The sequence below is a fragment of the Drosophila mojavensis genome, unplaced genomic scaffold (assembly GCF_018153725.1).
Source record: "Drosophila mojavensis isolate 15081-1352.22 unplaced genomic scaffold, ASM1815372v1 contig_36, whole genome shotgun sequence".
NCBI classification, from domain to species: Eukaryota; Metazoa; Arthropoda; class Insecta; order Diptera; family Drosophilidae; genus Drosophila; species Drosophila mojavensis.
The window spans coordinates 22,250,681-22,272,415 of record NW_025318858.1 but is presented as its reverse complement, the minus strand read 5'-3'; the positions used below and the strand labels follow the sequence as shown (position 1 = coordinate 22,272,415).

At 37.6% G+C, this 21,735-nt stretch overlaps 1 protein-coding gene across 1 annotated transcript in view; it reads right to left on the bottom strand.

Annotated features, from left to right (window-relative positions):
* Nucleotides 1–7,000: 7,000 nt before the first annotated feature.
* The window catches only part of LOC6577520 (insulin-like growth factor-binding protein complex acid labile subunit), a 74,025-nt gene continuing 59,290 nt past the window's right edge, over nucleotides 7,001–21,735 (bottom strand). The window contains exons 5-15 of the mRNA XM_002003449.4: nucleotides 18,532–18,732; nucleotides 16,428–16,555; nucleotides 15,238–15,381; nucleotides 15,025–15,129; nucleotides 14,804–14,930; nucleotides 14,511–14,707; nucleotides 13,579–13,734; nucleotides 12,328–12,474; nucleotides 12,004–12,166; nucleotides 11,264–11,395; nucleotides 7,001–8,863 (exon numbers count right to left, since the gene is read on the bottom strand). Coding sequence (XP_002003485.2) covers nucleotides 8,223–8,863; nucleotides 11,264–11,395; nucleotides 12,004–12,166; nucleotides 12,328–12,474; nucleotides 13,579–13,734; nucleotides 14,511–14,707; nucleotides 14,804–14,930; nucleotides 15,025–15,129; nucleotides 15,238–15,381; nucleotides 16,428–16,555; nucleotides 18,532–18,732 — 2,141 coding nt within the window. The 3' untranslated portion in view covers nucleotides 7,001–8,222. The remainder of the gene's footprint in view (nucleotides 8,864–11,263; nucleotides 11,396–12,003; nucleotides 12,167–12,327; nucleotides 12,475–13,578; nucleotides 13,735–14,510; nucleotides 14,708–14,803; nucleotides 14,931–15,024; nucleotides 15,130–15,237; nucleotides 15,382–16,427; nucleotides 16,556–18,531; nucleotides 18,733–21,735) is intronic.

Here is a 21,735-nt window from a genome sequence, read left to right as displayed (position 1 = left end):
TTTGTCTCTGCGTCTCCGCTGACCTTTTATCAAATTTATAACTGACCCGGATGGCACATATTGTCAGCAGCTCGTATTTCATGCACTTGATACATTTTTTGGCTCGCACTCTGCATAAATTTGGCCAAAAGAAGCTACATTTTTGGTGCTTACAAAGCCTCGTGATACTATGTGCAACAATTTTGTGGAGAGCACAGCACAAAGCTGTTGTTATTGCAGTGCCTCACGCTCTTCCCTCTCTCTCTCTCTCTCTCTCTCTCTCTCTCTCTCACTCTCTCTCTCTCTGTCTTTCTCTCTGTCTGTGTGTGTGTGTGGCATATGTTGTAAGCACAGTTTTGCTGCATCCCAAAAATACCGTTATTGCTAGCTAATTTCCCATGTGCATGCTTGCTTGTTAAATTGATGTATAGCCATAGTATGCAATGGGCAGGGGTAGTGACAGGGACACGGACAGGGGCAGGAGGCGGCTACGGCAGCAAGTACTGCCAGAAGTGGCAAGCCATGCCGCTGCTATTGCCGTTGCCGTTGCCTTTGCCTTTGCCTTTGCCTTTGCCGTTGCCCTCACACAAAACATTGTCAAAATGGCTGATGCACCTAACAATAGCTGCAAGGTGTGTCACCTAGCTCCGTTGACCAATAACCAAACCAATAAGGGTACAAATGCCAGCCAGCCTTCCCCTCTTCCGTTGCCGAGCTGCTCACCTGCTCCCGTGTATTTGCGGTAGTTTTGGCAAAATTTAGCCAATGACATGTTCAATACACAAAGTTGCGTGCTTAAGCTCAGCCATGCCCATTGCAATGTACGTATGCATAAAATGTATATATACATATACATATACATATATATATATATATATATACATTTGTGTGTGGAACATGAAGTCCTTACATTATTTGGCTGTCAGCACGTGTTTCAGGTTACCCTCAGGCTTTGACTTTCTCTCCCCCTCTCTCTCTCTCTCTCTCTGTGAATTGTTTCGCTCCGGTCTGAATGATAGTGCTTAGCTGTGCGTACGACTGAATAAGTTCTTATATGTATATCGGTAAGGGTGTCTGTCCTCATTTTCGGTTGAACTTGAAACTGAATACACTGCAATATGAAAAAATGTTTGTTCAAACCAGATAATAAAATAAATAAATAAATAAACAATTAAATTTTATGTATGTACAATTTTATATATTTATTATACCCTGAACCCATTGAAAATGGGAAATCAGGGTATAATGGTTTTGTGAAAAGTATGTAACAGGCAGAAGGAATCATCGCAGACCCCATAAAGTATATATATTCTTGATCAGGACGACGAGCTGAGTCGATATAGCCCTGTCCGTCTGTCCGTCCGTCCGTCCGTCCGTCCGTCCGTCCGTCCGTATGAGCAAAAGGATCTCAGAAGATATAAGAGCTAGAGAGCTGAAATTTGGCATGCATACTCGTGTATACCATAGGCAGTACGAGTTTGCTTTATTTTTTCGATAACTCATCCGATAACTTTTTTATCGAGAATAATCGAAAAAGCGACTTGGTTTTTTCAGCCTAATTCTAACACTCTTAGACCTGGAGACTTCAAATTTGGGTTGTATATAAAGTTAATGGATACAAAGATTTTGTAATTTACAGATTTTGGATACCACGCCCCCTTCGCCCCCAATTTGTAAAAAACGCATTTCAAATACTAGAGACTTGTGCTTTGGAATGTACACATATTTTAACCATATGATTACGCTCTGAAAGTTTCATTAAGATCGTATGTCTACAAAAGAAATTATTCAACAAATAAATTCTCATAATATTGCCCACATTGCAGCGCAGCCCAAGCGCAGTCGCTGCTAACTGCGCAGTCAGCAGAGCGCGTGCTTATAAGTGCATGTGTTTGTATGTGTGCATAAAAGAAGTCCAGACTGATTAGAATATCAGCTTGGAGGGTTCAGGGTATCTCCTAGTCGAGGAGTCTCGACTGGAGCCTTCTTACTTGTTTTAATTTGTATACCATGAGCTCATTGATTGTTGTTGTTTCTAAAAAAGTAACTTAAATTACAGTAAAGTTTTATTTGAGACTATGTGAAAAACTAAAACTACATTAAATTTTGAAGAAATATTATTAAATTTATTTATTTTATGTACAATATTTTATTTTCATCTATTTATATTTTTAAGCATGCATTTTTTATTATTTTTATTTTAATTCATTCATTCATTCATATAATCAATTCATATAATTCATTTTATAATATTTATTTATTTACATATTTTTAAAGTTTTTTAAAATTTATTTTTATTGTTTAATATTTAATTTATTTAGTGCTAAACAAATAATTTAGAAACAAATTTGCTGAAGAAATCTGCTTGGAAATTTATTTTTTGAATGTACGCAAAGTTTTGAGTAGCTGCTTAGCTTAGTAATGCTTAGACTCACTTAGTTGGCTTGTGTTTCTTTTTTTTTTTTTTTTTTGGGTTTTTTTTGTTTTTTTTTTTTTTTTTGGCTTTTTTTAAATTTACATTTTAACCGCAGGGAGCACTGGAATATATATACGTATTTTATACATACATATATATTTGTATATATATTTAAGATACGCAAGGCATATTTTTTATATGGCTTTTTTTACGTTCTATCCTCGACGACATTATCCTATTAACACATTTAATGGAGTCACACACGCGCGCGACTTTGCCTCATCATAAATCTGAAGCCGGCCGCAGCGGGAATTGCGGGAAATGATGCTCCAGGCTGATGATGCTGTTTGTGCCGGGGCGTTAAACAGCCGCAGGAAATGTGGGCATGTCTATGGCGTATGACTCGCCAGATATATATGGCCTGATATTGTATATTTATGCCTGCGACCGTGCGACCGTGTGCCCGGTGGCCCGTGTGCCTGGTGGCAGTGCCAGCTACCTAATTCGCATAGATTTATGCTTTGTCTTTAGCGCCGTGATTATGGCAGCCCAATCGCTGAAAGTTGCCCGAAAACTTTTCATAGCCACCATCAAAATTAGTCCGGCGCTTAGGTAATAATTATGTTGTACGTGTCGGCCAAATATGATTGAAACTTTGCCGTTGCAGTCGCCAGGCAATTGGTTTGCCAAAAACCCCAAAGCCTAAAACCAAAAACCGAGAACCAAAAACCGCTGCTAAAACTTGCGCCACTCATAAAAAAAAAAAAAAATTATGCATTTTGAAAAGTTTTCGACGACACCCAGGGGTCTATTTTAGGTGCGAAAGATTTTCGGGCTTATATATATATATATTGCTGACGATTTACCAACAAAATGGGCAGCTCATTTAGCCAAAACAGCATTTGCTTGAGTGTGTGTGTCCCTTTATAACTATTAGCAAACAGTTAGGCCTTAAAGCTAACAATTTGAGTTATCTCTCAGGGCAATTGGCAATCCTTTTTAAAGTCACGCCTGTTAACTGTTAGCTCGACAATTGGCTCAGACACGCAAGCCTACATTTTTTGACGCAAAGGCTGTGATGCAGTTAGATTTTGTATAGGGTTTCTCTATAAATGAAAAATGTGTGGGAAATGATGGACTAAATATTTGGACATAGTATATACTAAACAAATTAAATAATTTTAAATTTAGCTCAATTTTTTGTTTCCTTGTGGTTCGTATGCACGCTGCAAAAAAAAAAAAAAAATAAATAAATAAATAAATAAATAAATAAAAAAAATAAAAATAAAATAAATAACTAAATTAATAAATTAGAATGTATTATATGGTAATAAGCAGTTATTATATATCATCAGAGTATCAGTTCCATTTTTAAGAGATTTGTCAAAACTTGTCAAAGCAAGAGTATTGTTCTGCTTGTGCTCGTCTTGCCCTGTGGACATGCTCCTACTGGTCGTTCACCCTGTGATCGCTGTTTCTGTGCTCGCTTATTACAGCTGAGCAAATGTTGAATAAGAGCATTTTTAAATCGAAATCAGAAGCGAATAGTTCTTCTTTTTGTGTGTGAACGTAAAAGTCTAAAGTTGCAAATTGAGCTTCGTCTTCAGGAATTAATTCAGTTTCTGCTGCGACTGTGGAATCAGCATTCCCTGTTATATGTACATACGAAACATATTTAAATATAAATCCACAAATATATTTAAGTATCTACAATATATAAGCTCTAACACTCACATATCTCTTCACTTTTGTAACATTCATATTACATGTTTGCTCATGTTAATGCTAATTCAATTACATTTTAAACCTTTATCTACCTATTTTTAAGTCAAGCAAGCAGGCTATCTATTGATTATTATATAGCAATAGAAATCAAACAAGATGCAGTATATATATATTTTATATAAACTTAGAAGCTTTTAAAGGAAGTTTTTGAATCAAATACGGTAATGTCTAGCTAAACTCTAATTATATAGATCTCATTTCACTCAATGATCTACATATTACACATTTTCTCATACAATTTCTCCATCTACAGGTCATCTCTACGTCAAGCAATCACCTGTCTATGCATTTTGCTTGCTTTTTTCTTTCTGCTTTCATTTTCCATTCACACCTAACGCTGGCAGACGCCTGCTGTGGTGCGCCTTGGGGCAACTGTCAACGTGCAGTGCCGCAATATTTGTGGCACAGTTTTGCATTACACTTTGCTGCTGCCGAGCGATGCAGCGTACACAGGCCACAAAAAGGATTTCTGATTTCATATTTTTGTGTGTGAGCAGGAAACTTGAGCTGACTGCTCTGCTGCAGCTACTGACTGGCCCACTAAATATCATTGTGTGACATAGCTTAGTGTTCGAAGCGCAAATGCAAATCTTTGCCTCACTCCTAGATTTTTTTTCTTTTTTTTTTCAAGTTGCTTTCTTTTTTGGGCTCTGAAAGTTTTTACTTTATGTTTTCTCACGCATTTGCCCGAGCTGTGCTGCTAACAAGCTTTGTTCGCTTTTTGTTTTAGCCCTTGGCAAGTTTTACAAATGCTTTGGAAAACAATTAGTGCTGACAAATGCGTGTCCTGGCATTAAGGAGCCTTAGCTGTAACTGTAACTGTAAACGTAACTGTGGCTGAAACTCTGAAACTGTCGACGATGTCCGTCATGCCTTTGGGCATGTCAGAAGCGATTTGTCATGCCGCAATATGTAAGGGTTAATAGTTGCCTGACAGCCTGATTGATGGCACCAGCTGAGTGTTATACTTGAAGCTTTCACTGTGCGTATATTGGCTAAGCAGCAGCGGCAACTGTCAATTAGGTCCGTATACTTTGCCTCTGCACTTTGATTAATCAGGCGTATCGATTGGGCGGCTAATGCATGTGATTATTACCTTGAGAAGAGATAGTGAAAGATATGAAAATAATTTGAGTAGATGTCAGAAAAATGAGAACTATATAAATAAAATTTTATACATATTATTTAGTAAAGATGCAAATAATACACAAAAGAACTAAGCTCAGGCGCGTTAAGCCTCAATTTGCTGTCATTTAGTGTGAATATTTGTGGTAGAACAAAAGGCAATCATTTCAGTCAGCGTAAGGCTTACCACTGCGTATACTTAATATTTGTGATAGCTTTTCGTTATGCAATGCAACTGGTGTTGACTCAATCAAATATTATCTCACTTCAGTTAAAGCAGTCTTACCTTGCCTAAAAGCGCATATATTTAATTAAATTTAAGAGATTCAAGCCGAGCAGCCAAAGCATACTTGAGTACGTTGCCTGATTAAATTTACACATCCAGCCGCAATTGTTGCACCTAAAACTAAAAAAAAAAAAAAAAAAAAGATATAAAAGTAAGAGGAAAACACAAGCTAGAGTAGCTGCCAGCTCGAGTAGATTTTATATGCTTGACAGGCATGCACAGAAAGCCAAGGTGCAGCAACTGGCAGCTGCTCACAGCTGGCTTCGCCTCCTTTTGCCAGCCAATTGGATGGGAGCAGCTGTGAGACAAGCTGGCAGCGTCTTCATCAATTGCTTGTAAGTGCATGTTGTAAGCTATTTTTCGATTTTTATATATTCTTGGCTTTAAACTGAGCTTGCCATACTCTGCTGCATATCCGCAATTCCCATATTTCCCATATGTCGACTCTCTGTGCCATGTTTTTTGGTTTTTAATTCAGTTGGCCAGCAATTTGATCAAGGAGTGCATGTTAATCAGTGCCGGCAGCTTCAGCCTCTCGGACCTCGTCAAGTGTCAAGTGCACCAATATTGATGCGCACTCTCGAGCGATCTGCAGCCACATGCTCCATTTGCATGTCCACTTGAGTGGCTGCTGCTGCTGCTGCTGCTGCTGCTGCTGCAACTCTCGATGCTCCACACCAATTTCGAATGCATTTTCAATGCAGCAACAAAACTCGAAAGCAAGCACCATTGACTTCCTGCTCCTACAATATTCATGCATAAATTCAAATGTTCGTCAGCCACTCAAGTGCAATAGAAAGGAACTCAGAGTGGAACGAGACGTTGTCCGTTCTCTGCTAGATTCATGGCTGCTCAAAACAAATGGCTGCAGACGATTTAAACTCTGATCCGTTTAAGTATTATAAAAAGCAGAGAGCATCAATGCATCTGTGTGGAGTAAATCAAAGCCCAAGCCGTTCGCAATCAGCAACAATAGCAAAATCCAATGTCAACGGAAGTGTGTCGCAAAACGGAAACGGAAGCAATTTTCATTTGCGTTGAGCTCAAATGGCGGCTCTTGTGGTCTCACACACTTGGGGGCAAGCCAACAGCGGCAGCAGGAGCAGCAGTAGCACATGTTACAAGCATAATTCTAGTTGCCACAATGGGTGGCAGACAAGTGGAGCCAAGCAACCGCAAAGCGTTGCAAGTGCCGCATTTTTTTAAAAATAAATTTTAGCGCTGATTCGCATTGTCCCCATCGGTTAGATGCTGCCGCCTGCTGCTGCTGCTGTTGGTTGGATTCTGGCTTTCCTATTATTTTCATTTGGTTTCTTCTAAAAACGATTTGCGTTGGGGTTTCGCTTGCGGTAAGTGCGACACGTAGCTACAACAAATAGTTTTGCAATCAATAAAAGATTTAGTAGATACTGTTGTTTAGTATTTTCCATAAACTGTCACACTTTATTACGGATTTAGTGTTTGAACTTGTTTAACATAAATGAAATTTTAGCTGTCGTTAAAATTAAATTAAATTCACTTAAATGTATAATTATTTTGCTGCGCTTTTATAAAATAAACTGAAATCGTTTGGGTTTACTGGTTGGGTCTCGGTTGTGAACATTTAAATGATTGTTATTTTTTCTTTTTATCTGTCTTAACAATAAATATTATTTTAGTTTCTTAAGTGATTTAAATATATATGTGTTTAAAATCTATGTAACTAGCTACGTGCTAACTTTATATGCTTAAGACTTAAGTTAATAATTTTTGCTCATTTTTTTTGTTTTTGTTTTTAGCCTAAAATGGCAGCTGATCAGATTAGTTTTTTTTTCTTTCTTTCTTATTTATTTTGCCAAATATACAATATTTACTTTCAGTATTTTGTCTCTACTTTATGAAATTCCAAGTAGCTTTTTTATTTTTATTTTATGTACAAAATGTAATTTATCACATGTGAAATGTGTTTCTGCTGCCTTTGTCTAATTTTGTTTTATTTATTAAATGTATTTTATTTTTATATACACACAGATGCTGAGTTTCACATTTATATATATATATATATATATGTATATAAATATATTTAGAAAAAAAATCAATTGTTAAAACCAAACCACAAATATCTTAGTGAAACGCTCGCAAATATTTGAAATATTTGCTTTATACGGAAAATGGCAGTCAATATGTATAGAAGAATGTTTTTCTTTATTTATTGAAAATTCCACGCAATCCGTCAAACTGAAATGCATTTTACATAACTACTGTTATCCTTATCCTAATTAACTTATGCTTAGTTCGTTAATAAATTTTCGCCAGGCTCTGTCAAAACTCAGCTCACATTTGTTGTTGCCTTCGATTTCGTCAGGGCGCCCGTGATTAATGAACTTAATTGCAAACCCAAATCCTAATTACTTCAATTCGACCCCAAAAACAATGCTCAGTGCGCAGTGTCATTAATTATACGTCCCGTACGCCAGCAGTGAACGAAATGTTGCTGCTATTGGCTTCAGCTACGACTGCGACTGGGATTGTGAGTGGGGCCAACTCTCCTGTGGCTTACGTTGCTGTCGTGCTCAACGTTTGCTTGCTGGCCAACTTACCCGCTGATGCTGCGGTTGGGGCCGTTGCGGCCGTTGCTGCCAAGCCCCTGGGTCAGTTAACGCTGACCAGCGGCTCGAGCGTGCTGCTCAAATGCACCAGCTGCTGCTGCACCTCGCGCAGGCTGGCCAGGCTGCCCGTCTGCTGCTGCGGCAGCGGCGGCGGTGGTGGCAGCACCACAACCACAGAGTCAGCGGGTCCAGTCAACGGCATCGGCACTGGCATCGGCATTGGCGACGGTGCGCCCGGTGGAATGACCGTTGCGGCAGCCGCTGCTGCTGCACGCGCCGTAGCCGTGCCACAGCTGCTGCTGCTGCTCGGCGACTGCGAGACGCTGTACATTAGACTGCCCATGCTCGGCTGCTGGTGCACTTGGGCGACGGCAGGGGGCGGCGGCGCCGGTGGCAGCACCAGCTCGTCGATGGTGCAAACACGATCGTCAATGGGAAACGTAAAGTTGATTTCCTTGCCGGCAGCATCGATGGCCGCATGTGCAGGCGTGCTGCCATTAGCTGGACTCTGGATTTGGCCATTTGTATTACCATTTGTTGTTGTTGTTGTTGTGCCATTCGTTGCTGGTCCCGCTGCCGGCGATGTGGCCAACGTCAGTGTGGTGGTTGTCGTCGGCGAGCTGCCATTGCCGAGCGTTGTGATTGTAGCCGACTCCAAGTTCTTCTCCAAACATTTGCTGTCGCCTGAGAGAAGAGCGCAATAGATAGAGATGAGCGAGGATGAGTAGGAGATGTGATATAAGTTGTGATTGCGATTGGGATTTACATATGTAATAAGCTGACATATTATATATTGGAGATTAATGTTGACTATGTAGATTAAATTCATAATAATTAATTATGAGGAAAATATTTATAAAGCATATTCCATATAGTCGGAAATTTAATGTTTGAGTGCCTAGTGAGCTCTTGGGCATATCATATATTTTTAGTAAATACATTCAATTTATTCTAATATTAATAAAGCAATTTTATAAATTATTAATTGTAACGCAGTTGAAAAAAAGAACGGAAAATATTTTGCGATTGCTACAAAATGCGTTCTAGATTTAATACCTATGGATCGGATAGATATCCAGAGCTCGGCTAATTCAGTTTGTTATCTTGATCAATAACATATATTTAATAGGCTAAGCCATGCCTTCCTCTGTCAATTATAATACATTTAAACGAACCCATTTTACGGTGAGTTTCCATTTTCAATGGCTTTAAAATATCAAAAATTAAATAAGTTTATTTTGAAAATACAAATAAATTTTTAGCTGCAACTAAATGATTTAGTTTCATTTCCCAAGAAGAAAGTTTTAACAGAAATAAAAGAGAAACACCTGCGTTGAGCTGATTTGTTTAGTTAGATCAAAAGTTTCCTGCCAGACGAATATTTTTACTTGTATTTTATTTGATTTTTAAATTACTTTCACTGAGTGTTTCAGTGTATCCTTGATTATATTTTAACTTTATTTTAACTTCTGTTGAAAGAGCTTCAAGCATTTGAGTGTTCGCTCTCTAAACGTGCTAAGCCAACGGCCACAGACTCACATTTTTTAAATTAATTGAAAAACTTTGTTGCCCACAGCAAGTGATTTGTTTGCATTTAGTTAGTTAAATTTACAGTTAGTTTGAATTTAATTAGCAAGAAATAAGTATATATAAATATATATTTAAAGATTTTCAAGTTGAATATATGTGAATATATTTTGATATAGAGCGTCTATATCTTTATAAATACATTGCTAGTCTCTCAAGCCAAACTACTTGAACTAGGTGCACAATGGAAATGAGCATTGATTTTATTTTTATTTTTTTGATTATGGCAAACATCTCAGTAAGAGATGAAACCGACTTCATTATTTATCAATCATGCTACTCCTATAACCAAAATACAAACTCACTTAAATTCTGAGCATTGGTCTTTGGACTTTTGTGATTCAAATCGATAATGCTGCAATTTCTTCCCGTGAAACAGTTTTATTAATTTTCTAGCCTGCTTCTCATACACCAAAGCTAAACTTTTCTCTTATTATAAGCATAGCTCTATTGCCATTTCTCTATCAAGCGAACATTACTTCAGACTCTCCTTGTGTTATTCGTATGCCAAAGATAAAAATTCCTCAAATTCATATCTCTGTGACTCTTTCTGAGCATCGCTGCAGCTGCTGCAATTGTGAGTGACATGATTTTTTTTTTTTTAGTGTATGCAGTGTATGCAGTGTATTTGCAGCGAGCTCGACTCCGGCGGCATTTGTCGCTTGAATTTCTGAGTTTTTGTCGTGCTTAAACAAAAATTGAGTGTTTTTTTTTTTTTTTTGTTCAGCTGTTTTTGAGCTTATCGAGGGAATCGAATGCGGTGTTGCAAAATGTTTTTGTTGCTACAGCCTTGGCGACCATTTTTTATTGTTTGCAAAAAAAAAAAAAAAAAAAAGAAGCCAAAAAACACAGCGATAACCCAGCTACAATTGCGCCAAATTCCGAAGTTTACTTTGTTTTCTATGGAAGCTGCGTTTCCCTCGAGTGCGTTCTGCTGAATGGCCACGACCACGCTTGGCCCCAGGGCCAATTTGTACTAAGGTAACCAAGTTGGGCAGGTGTATGTGTGTGTGTGTGCGTGTGTGTGTGGCTATGTGTGCGCAAACATTAACGCCGGCCTCCAGGTACGTAGGTCAGCTCGAAATTTATTTATTCCTCAATTAGTTGGCAAGGGCAACGCGGCAAGGGCTGCACTCGAACATAATGAAGCACGTACTTGTAATTAATTAAGTGCGGCGGCTTCTTGCTTTTTTAATTTCGACAAAAATTTTACGTGTTAGCTGCAAGAAAGATTATTTTCAGAGGGCAACGAAACTAAAGGAAACTGCCCGCTTTAAAGCAGCGCAGCGCAGCGCAGCGCATAAATTGTAAGCTGTCGTTAATGCAAACAGACAGTTTCTCATTTCGACGCCTTGTGTTTGGGTCTGCCTTTGCTAAGACTAGGCGCCCTGCCCAACTAGACTTAAGTATTACATCAGCTGGCCAAGCTCGGGCTATGGCTTCACTTGGTGTCGGTTCGCTTTTAATTTGTGTTTCGCTTTCACTCTCTGTACTTACTGCCATTGAGATGATCCTCTCTGGTATAGTAGCGTGCACGGTTCTTCGAAAAGCAAGCCACAAGCGATAATATTATAACGGCAATTAGCACAAAAATTATGCCACCCAATATAGCCAAGGTATTAAGGCCACCTGTGAAGAAAATAATAAAAACGATTTCATAGGAATTATAGGCATATTTGTTATTAGATATTATATGAATTTGCAATTATTTCATAAATTATTAACCGATTTGATAGCCAAATCAGCTAAACAGACTTTGACTTTAACTTATGTGTGAATTGTGTCGATATTTCTCTAAAAAAAAAAATTAATACGAGTTTTTAATACGAATATTCAAAATATTCAGTTTAATTATTATATCAAGCCGAAAAATTTGTGTTACTAGATTATCGAAAAATACATTTATATATGTATTTTCTGCCGTTAAATACTTTAAAAATGATTAATACTACATAGTAAAGAATCAGATATCGCAAAAAAAAAAAAAAAAAAAAATTAATAAATAAAAAAAAATATATCTTGACTAACTCACCACGTGACCTAGTTATTCTACCTATTTAAAAAATTGTCTGTATATTCTTAATTAGTGATTGAGCTCAAAATAAATAAAAAAGTATTAATTTCCTGCGCAGAGTCATGGTAATATGTATAAATAGAACCCCCAATTGATTGCCCTCCCAACTACATATATTGAATATTTAATTTCATTTAAAAATCAAACACTTTTACTCACTCACCATGCTCAAGAAAGTTATATGAAGTGCTCGCGGCATTCTGCTCCTCGTCGCTGATGTAATCAAGGCACGTGTGAAGTCCGCCAATGTCCAAATTAATTATTTGAGCGCCACGCAAACTCTTCGGCAGAAAGCAAATGGGATATGTGTCCCATTGCCATTGCAGCTGTCAGGAAAACGAGGAAAGTGCATAAAAATACAAGTCAAGCTCGGGCTTAAATCAATATACGACATCATCAATCAGTTGGTACTTTGAAAACTAATTGAAAGTTTCTGTGCACAGGGACTACGCGGCGTATACATATCGTCCAAATTTATATTACTTACTTGTCGCACGACATTTATTAATTTTCCCATGTGGCACTCATCACAGATGAGCGGATTGTTATCCAGGCGCACATTGCGAATGCCCTGAATTCGTATTGCCGTGTCAGCGTTGATGCCGTATAATTGATTTCGTGATAAGTCCAAAAACTGGAGGAGAAAAAAAAGCAGAAAAAATGTATAAAAAACTGTTTTCAAATGTGCATAAAAAAAAAGAGGAATTTCCTCTTTGGGATTTGCTTATCAAATTGCAATTAGCTACAACTGCTGCCCCTGAAAAACTTTTCGTTTGCCATTGTGTAACAACAACAATGGCATCAAAAACAATGCCAAAGGCTTGACTCAACTGTCCGACTATTCACAATTAAATTCAATTAAAATGAAAAGCTTAATGGCTATCAACTGATTGTTGTTGTGCCGTAAATTTACCATGGTCAACAAGCTGGAGGCTTGAACAGGCCAAAAGCTCGACTGATAGATACTTGAAGGTATTAAAAACACATTCAAAATATCAATAATATCAGCAATATTTTCGTATATATAAAAAGTAAAATAAATTGAGAATACTTTAAATTTGAAAAATACATCTATCTCTTAATTGTTTTTTATTGATATGCCCCACTTGTCACATTTGCAGGGTATGAGCATGATATTGCTACTATAAAAACAATACGCAAACAGTTGAGAGAGATGGAGAGAGACTGAGAGAGAGGGAGAGAGAGAGAGAGAGAGAGCGACAGAGTCAGATAGAAAGTGACACGAAGGAAGCACGTACAAGGACATCGGACGGACGGACAGATTGCGACCGCGTAGGCAAGCAAGAACGTTTTTGCTTAACTTGTTGTCAGAGTTGTGCAACAAGAAGAGAAATTGTTAAATGGCAAATGGCAAATGGTAAATGGTAAATGGCAAATGCTAACGAAAACTGCCAACCGGCAGCAATATCATTTTGTCATGCAGCCGTTGGTTGCTTGCTGAAATATTTTGCAATTGGCCAGAAAGTTATCAACAGCCAAATAAATACACAAATGCCAACAGCAGCAGCAGGAGCAGCAGCAGGAGCAGCAGCAGCAGCAGGAGCAGCAGCAGCAGCAGGAGTTGCAACAGGAGTAGCACCAACAGCAACCGTAGCATAAGCAGAACGAAGGATAGTCATGCTACGGTTGCATGGGATAGCTTAAACAGCAATTGCTTGGCAAGCACTGCCTTGACAATAGCTTGCTTTTTGGCACATTCAATCAGTGGGCAGCTTACCTCTAGCTCACGGCAGGGATCGATAACCTGCAGTGCCATGTTATCCAATGAATTACCCGAGATATTCAAATAGCGCAGTTGCCGGAAAGGCGATAGCAGGCCCACTGGCAGCGGGCCCATATCCGCAATGGCCAAGTGCGTTAGCTCCGGTATCATCTACAAGATAAGATACAATTTCAGCATTAATTGATGGATTGCCACTCACTCTATCAAGCAAGCTTTAGCAGTAGACATAGAGGTAGACAGAGAAGAGACTCGATGGAGATGGAGAGATAAATTTAAACTGATAGCGCATAATTAGTTTTTGGTTAGATTGAGGTAAAGTTTTGGTGATGGACTTTCAATACGGGAAATTGGCAGTTAGTACTTAACTGATTATTAAGCATTTGACAAGCAGATGGAGCTTTAGAGGTATTTAGAGATGGAAGGCTAATGCAATGCATATTATAGTGCAAAATTTTGCAAACACAAATAAATTTCGTTGAATGCTTTCATTAATTAATTTGGTAGCCTGTTAAATGTTTGCCTGGAGATATCATAATTAAAGGAGTATATAAACCATTTGGTTTAAATTGATGGATATGTAAGCAAAGTGTATATATAAAAGATTTAACTGTTTCTTAAATATTTGACAGACAGACAGCATTTTGACGGCAAGGCATAATTAGTTTTACAATCAATTTGAAATTAATACCAGAAATAATGAAGCAAATATAAGATTAATAATTTATTTTAGCTGCATGTTAAATAATTAATAAACCAATGCAAATTTGCCAATATCTAAGAATAAATATATTGAATTAATGTTGCATTTATGGCATATTCAACTAAAAGAAATTCTGGGAAATTTTTTAGGCATATTAAAATTAGAGTAGAGCAAGGAAAAGGAAGCATAAATTTAATAATTTAAGTATACTTTAATTCAAACTCACCGCAAAAGTTTCGTGCATATCTCTCAAATCCATTAGAACATTTCCGCTAATATTCAGAACCTTCAGGCTGGACAAACTCCGCACAGACTGCGGCTCCAGACGCACCAGCTTATTGTACGAGAGATCCAGAAATGTGAGATTGGTCAGCTGCAGAAACGAATCATTCGGCACTTTGGCCAGCCGATTGTACGATAAATCTGAAAGGGAGCGAAAAAGAGGAGGGCGGTTAGGGAAATGGGAGCATTGAGTGAGTTTTGCCGAGAAGCTAAATGACTATAATTTCGATGGCGCACCCAAGTGATTAAGACTTTTCTGCATGCGGAAGAGTTGGTCCACGACCACAGACAATTGATTGCCGTCGAGTAAAACTTTGGTGAGGCGCTTCACGTCGCGAAATTCATCCTTGTCAAGGAATTTGAACTGTAAGTTGGGAAGAGGAAGACAAAAAAGAAAAAAACAGGAAAATAATTGGAAAATGGTTGAGAAGTTTCGAATAGACGCGCTGACGACGAACCTCGTTGCGACCCAAATCCAATTCGCTTAAAAGTGGCAATAAATTGTACAACTGCGGATTGATTTTTTTCAGCTGACAATTGCGGCATTTGAGTACTTTTAGTTCCTGCAAAGAGAAGGAGATAGATAGTGGGAGAGAGAGAGAGAGAGAGAGAGAGAGAGAGAGAGAGATGGTGAGAAAGTGCGTAGAAGCAACTGTTATGTGTTTACTTACGGGCACATCGCGAAATACATCCGGCTGTAAATCCTGCAACGGATTTCCGCTCAGGTCCAGGTACTTCAGTCTTGTCAGCATGAAGAAGTTGCGCTGCACGAGCTCCACAATTGAGTTGTCGGCCAAATTAAGACGTCGCAAATCCTGCCCCGCAAAGAGTTATGCAATTGCCAAAGTTTATTACGTCACGCACCAAATTAATAATATTTCACAAGAGCTCCGGCGCCCGACCCTCCACTCGGCTCTCCCTTCTCCCTTCTTGCCATCAAAGCAAAATTCATGGCTAATAATTCATAAATCAGAGCGGGCAAGCGGTTCGCTGCGGACCGGAAACTGCCGAAAAAGATAACTTTCAAACGGCGTTGCTGTTGCTGCTGCTGCTGTTGCTGCTGTTGCTTTTGCTGCTGCTGCAGAGGAACCCAGAGTTACTCTTTCGGCTAGCTAAAAGGAAGTCAACAGCAGCGGGGAAAACAAAAATCGAAAGCAAATTGAAGACAACGCAGCAACTTTTCGTGCACTGGCACTTCCGCCCCTGACTCCGGCTCTGGCTCTGGTTCTGGCCCAGACTCGAACAGCTGCAGCTCCCAACTGCTGCAGCCAACTTAAATTCAAGCACGTAAAACTTTTCGCTTGCCCCAAAATGTAGGCAACACTATTTGTAGATAGCTATTAAAAATTCCATGATATTTATTACAAACTAGCGCACAAGCAAAGACAAAACTATGCAGTATTTGCAGAAATTGCACTAAGATTTGATTTAGTATTTGTACTTGTTCAGCACGTGGCATATTAAACGAACGGAAAATCTCTAAAAAGATCTTAATGGCACTAAGACTAACTTTTCACGAGAGATGTAGCGTGGAATTTCGAGAGATTTCTGTAGAAGGGAAGTATTGGATAGATTTAGCATTACTGAAATCTTTAATCGATCTTCTTTCTTAAAAAATCAATGACTGCAGAAGCTATTTATATACATATACATAGATAGAACTATATAAATATGTATATTTTTAGGCTACATCAAGCTCCCTTCCCATACAGTTCTCAGCTTGCGCATTAATAATTCATTGAAATATTTATACATATATAATTTGACATATATAGACATAAAAACATGTGTTTTTTACCAATAAAAAATTCACCTGAAAGTATATCTCTGCATATGCATATATATGTATGTATGTACTCACCATCAGATGGCGAAACGTTGAGCTGGCCATGCGCAATATTTTATTTTTTGATAAATCCAATTCATGCAGATTATCCTGGCCGCGAAAGTTATTTTCCGTGATGTTTGTTATATTATTCTTCGATAGATCTGCACATGTCAACAGCAGAGCCCCATATACATACAAACATATGTATATATTTATATATATATATTTATTTGGGTACAAGTATTGATTGCATTTCATCAAACGCATAAAAGTATGCAACAGTTTTTGTTGAAGGGCACATGAAAAAAGTAGATTGGAAAAATATTATTATAACATTGCAATTGTTTTGGGCAGTTGTCAACAACTCGTTTTTATTGTTATTAACCACAAAGGGATCGAGTTGCTTATCATTGAGTAAATATTAACATTGTACGAAATTGGAAAGCGTCCACAAAGACCAACGAAACTAAATGCATGGTGAAAAGTGTAGGGCAGAGCAGAAACCAAAAAATGACAAATCGAAAACAAAGGGAAAACTTTAAAACAAACACCAGGATGTGGGCCGTAGCACACACAAAAGTATTTCCACTTGGCCCATTTAAGGCAAAAAGTTGCAAACAGATAAAGCACAGAGTGCAGAGCACAAAACAACACATTACACATACGCCCCATTGTCTGGAGGAGCTTGAGTAGCATTTGTAGTTGAAAGCCAGGGAAAGGCTCTAGTTTGCTGTCATTGTTAGGGGCGACAGAGTAACTGTAGCTGCAGGGTGCCACGCCTACTTAAACATTTTAAACATTTGCCGAAATTAATTTAAATAGAAACGAGAACAAAAAACAGAAACGAAAAGAATACAATTTGTTGTTGTGACTAGAGGCAAGATTTTAAACTGCAGCAAAAAGATTTTTCTTTGTTCTTTGTGTTTTTTGTGCATGTTAAAGTTCTTTATGTGTGTGTGTCTGTATTTTATGTCGACTTTTGACTTTTGGCAAGGGGCTCATGGCAAAAAAAAAAAAAAACAAAGATTCGTGCATGTAAATAATTGGAGAGCCAGGGCAACGCGCCCCGTTCCACAAACAGACATAAAACTCAAATAAACAAGTTGGAAAAGCGCTGAGCGATATCGACGCATTGCCTGGCTGACTTTTACTTTTGATTTCTGGCCGAGTCTTATTTTATTTGTCGGTTTTTCGGTTCGCTTTTCACTGTTTGGCGCATCAATTTCAATTTTATTGACAAACACAAGCAGCCAGCATTTTCTGGTCAGATCGAAGGGCTGACTACTCTTTTGACAACAAATGGAAAATTGTTTTTCTTTTGCAATTGATTTGTTGGCTTCAGTATACACCGAGTCAAAGAGTGACTCTTACATATCTGCTCTTTGTCGGTTAGCTGAATTGTTTAGATATTTAGTATGAAATAAAAGCATATCTACGGACTTAATAAATTTACCAGATCATATCAATTTATACATATTAATCTCAATTTGTGTCAAAAATGTTATTAGACGCCAAGATTTGTAGTTAAAGTCAAATTAATGAATCCCAAAACAGATTTAAATATAAAATAAGTGTCAAGATTCATTGAAATGCATTTTCCGAAACTGATAGATAAAAGAAACATAGATATATGTTCAGTATCTACATGAAATATCTCAGATAAAAACTAAGTACAATATCTTGCAATTGTCTGCTTTCCATTTAAAGTCAACATTTTCTTATAACATGAAACATAATCTGAATTAATAGCAGATTCCTCATAGTGTAAGGGCGTACATCTCCCTGGACTTGATTAAGACTGACATTTGTGCCATTTTCCGATGGGGTTACTCAGCATACGCCGTCGACCGCATCGACTGCGCTCATTTAACATTTTGCGACGCGCACTTTTATTTGCGTTGGCTTTTACGAGGGTGCAGAACGACCGCAACGGTTGCCTGATTTCTGCGTGCTTACCAGCTTTGCAGCTCTGCAGCTTTCAGCTGGATTGTATTATTTGCATATGGCGCTGTTCGCTCTTTTAACTATGCACAGCTGCTTAAATTGAAATCGCTGCCTGTTTGCTCGCTGGCTTTACGCACGCACGTAAAACAAATGGCGATTTTTAGTAGGTGGCCGTAAAGAATTGATTACTCACCTAATATCCGGAGATATTTAAGACCCCAGAAGGACTCGGCCCCAATCGCTGGCAAATTGGAGTCGGTGATGCGCAGCACTTGCAGCTGCATAAATTGCCGCAGTGCCGGTCCAATTGTCAGCGAGTTGCGTGGTCCACGTATTATAATCACCTTCACATCGATGTCCAGTACATTAGCTGTTGGCAGCGAACTCAAACCACCTGCAACGCGAAAGAAATGCAATTAAATAAAGGTCAGCTAAGCGTTACATCAACGACAACTACAACTAGAATTTTATGCCAGCAATAAAAGTAAAATTTATGCAACCGGCGAACAATAACTGTGGTTAACAATGCCAGCTGGATCATTAACTACGAGTCCTCGCCGCTTTGCATGCCAAACCATATTCGCCTTTTAGTGTGCCACAACCCAAAAATCCCTGGCACTTTCTATGCGAAACAACGCAGCATCCAGTTAGCAGTTTTTCCTTATCCTGCACAGGGTCCCTCTCGCACTCTAGTTTTTTTTTTTTTTTATATATATATATATATATTTTTTTTTTCTATATAGTATCGCATACAATTGTGTTACCGCAGTCGCTGTCGACTTTTATTATATTCTCACACTGCATTATACTTGCATGCAACTGTATGTGTGCATATGTGTGTGTGTGCGTTTGTTGTGTGCCCATTGTAATGTTTGGGTAGGGGTCAGCATTTGTTATATAAGGCACCAGTTTGCTCACACTCTCCCCATCTCTCTCTCTCTTTCTCTCCCCCTCTCTCGCTCTTACTTTGGTATTTTTCATATAAAATGCAAAGCATTAACACTGATTGTAACATATTTTAACGCGCTTGCAATTTCGTTGGCATTTACGAGTATTATTGCATTACACCACACATAGTTGGCAGCGAGAGGGAGCTGTGGGTGACGACCTGGAAGTTCAGCTAAAAGTTGCTGCTCATTAGCCGTTGCAGCTTATATTTTAGCCTTTGTTCTCTTTTTAGAGCGTTTGCGTTTTTATAAAAAAAAAAGTTATAATAATAATAATAAAATGTATAATATGCTGGAATTAACTCCATGAGAGCTATAAAAATGCATTAAGCACAAGATATATGTATATTCAAATTTTGTATGCCAAGGGCTAAATTTTAAGGAGGTGACAATACACTATGGGTCAAAAGCCCGATTTTTTGGAAAAAAGTCTTATTTTCAAGTTGAAAAAATTTACAAAATTTTAATGCCAATCCATTAAGAATACCCTATATGTAAATCTTACATACTCAGAATTTTAACAGAGGCGCGATCTGCTAACTAAACTGCTGTTAAACAGAGCTGTTATGCATGACACGCACATTATCATGTTGTAAAAAACTTTCTATGAATTTCAATCGCCAATTGAAATCAAAATAATGACAATTAATTAAAAATTTTTGGTGGAAAACACGGAATTGGGCTTTGTTCTTTATGTTTACGTGTTTGTGTTGTCCAAAATCTGTATGTGATGTGAAGTTTTATGTAAGTCAAAATGCTGTCTTTGACATCATTAAAAAAAAAAAATTTTGTCTTTGATAAGAGAAAACTTGCGTTTGTAGCACTTTGTAGCAATGAAATTACGCTCATTTTATAGAGTATTCAATTCTGAGCTAACACCTATAAGTTCAACATGCACTTTTGCGCACTTTTTGTGCAATTTAATTTTTCAGCAACTAACCTCGTCGCAGACGAGGAAGAGGAAAAAGGCATTTCCGAAAAGCAGGAATTTTAAAATTTTGAGGTTTATGGCATGCTAGCTTCAGATAATGAAGAATACGATGATTAACAATAAAAGAGATATATTTTAATGTTATTTGTGCTTAAAATCATAAAATATAACCTTTTATTCCTTGAAACATTTTTTTGTCAACTTCTACATACAAAAACTATATGATATAGTTAACCGATTTTGATAATTTTTTTACAGGATCTTTAGAACAGCAAAAAAGTTATGACATCTAATAATATGAAAGCGAGGCGGCGCCACACCCATTTTTTCCACCAAAAACGAGTGTTGCGAACGAAAGTCAAATGCAAAAAAACAAATTTAATTATCTTGACTAGTTCAAAAGTTATTAATTAATTCCAAAAAAACGGGCTTTTGACCCATAGTGCAATATAGAGTAGATATACATCGAGAATTAGAGAAAGTACAGATTACTAATTTATATTTTGATAGAGAAATTATGTGAGAAATCGTAGCATAAGTTATGAGCATACGCATAGGCTCGGAATACGTTAAGATTTTTATTTTTTCCCTTCTCTGCTGCCTTAATAATACTTCTAGGTGATTTAAGTATATCAAATTAAATACATTTATTAATTTATTCACATTAATTGATTTTTGTTTAATTTTAAGTTGTTTTCCTTTCTATTTCTTTAATTATAATTTTTGTTTATTTTTTGTTTATTTTATTTTCTCTTCTATTCAAATTTGCGTTATGACGTGTCTTGAATTTTATTTTGAAAAAAAAGTACACAAAATAAATATCTAAACAAAAAACATTTGCCCATGACATTCTCAAATTAAATCAAAAACTGTTTAGTGTAACTACAAACATTAAAGAACTTAAGATAAACATATAATAAAAATAAAGATTAAATATGTATAATAAATAAACGAAAGTACTTCAATTGGCATAAATATGCAGAGCGAGAATATGTTGAATTCAGGCTGAAATAATCTGTGGCAAATTGAAAGCCATTTGGTTGTCTTACTGCCAATGGCAGTCGTCGCTTGGCTGCTTAGCCGTGCCGCACTTATTGTGCCGAAGATTTGGAAAATGAAATTAAAACGACAATGCCATCACATTCAAGGCATCACATTCAAGGACTCGAACGACTTACAATGTGTGCGCTAGCCAAACAAGCGTTAAATTGAAATTATAGATTTCTCCGTTGCTCAAGACGGCAGATGACAGTTGAGCAAATTGAAATTGAGAGAAAGAAATTGTCTGAGAATGTTGAAAAGAGAAAAGCGGGCAGAGACAGAGAATGTCCATGCTTGAATCGAGGAAATACTCGTTAATGTTCATATGGGCAATGAGCTGCTCTCTGGCTCAGCTCAGCTCGGTTAAGTTCAGCTCGGCAATTATGATGTTATCCTAATGATGGGGCTATTGCGTGGTTTACCTCAGCACCAGTTCGCGTGCATTGCATAATTTGCGTACATTTAGCTTTGCTCCATT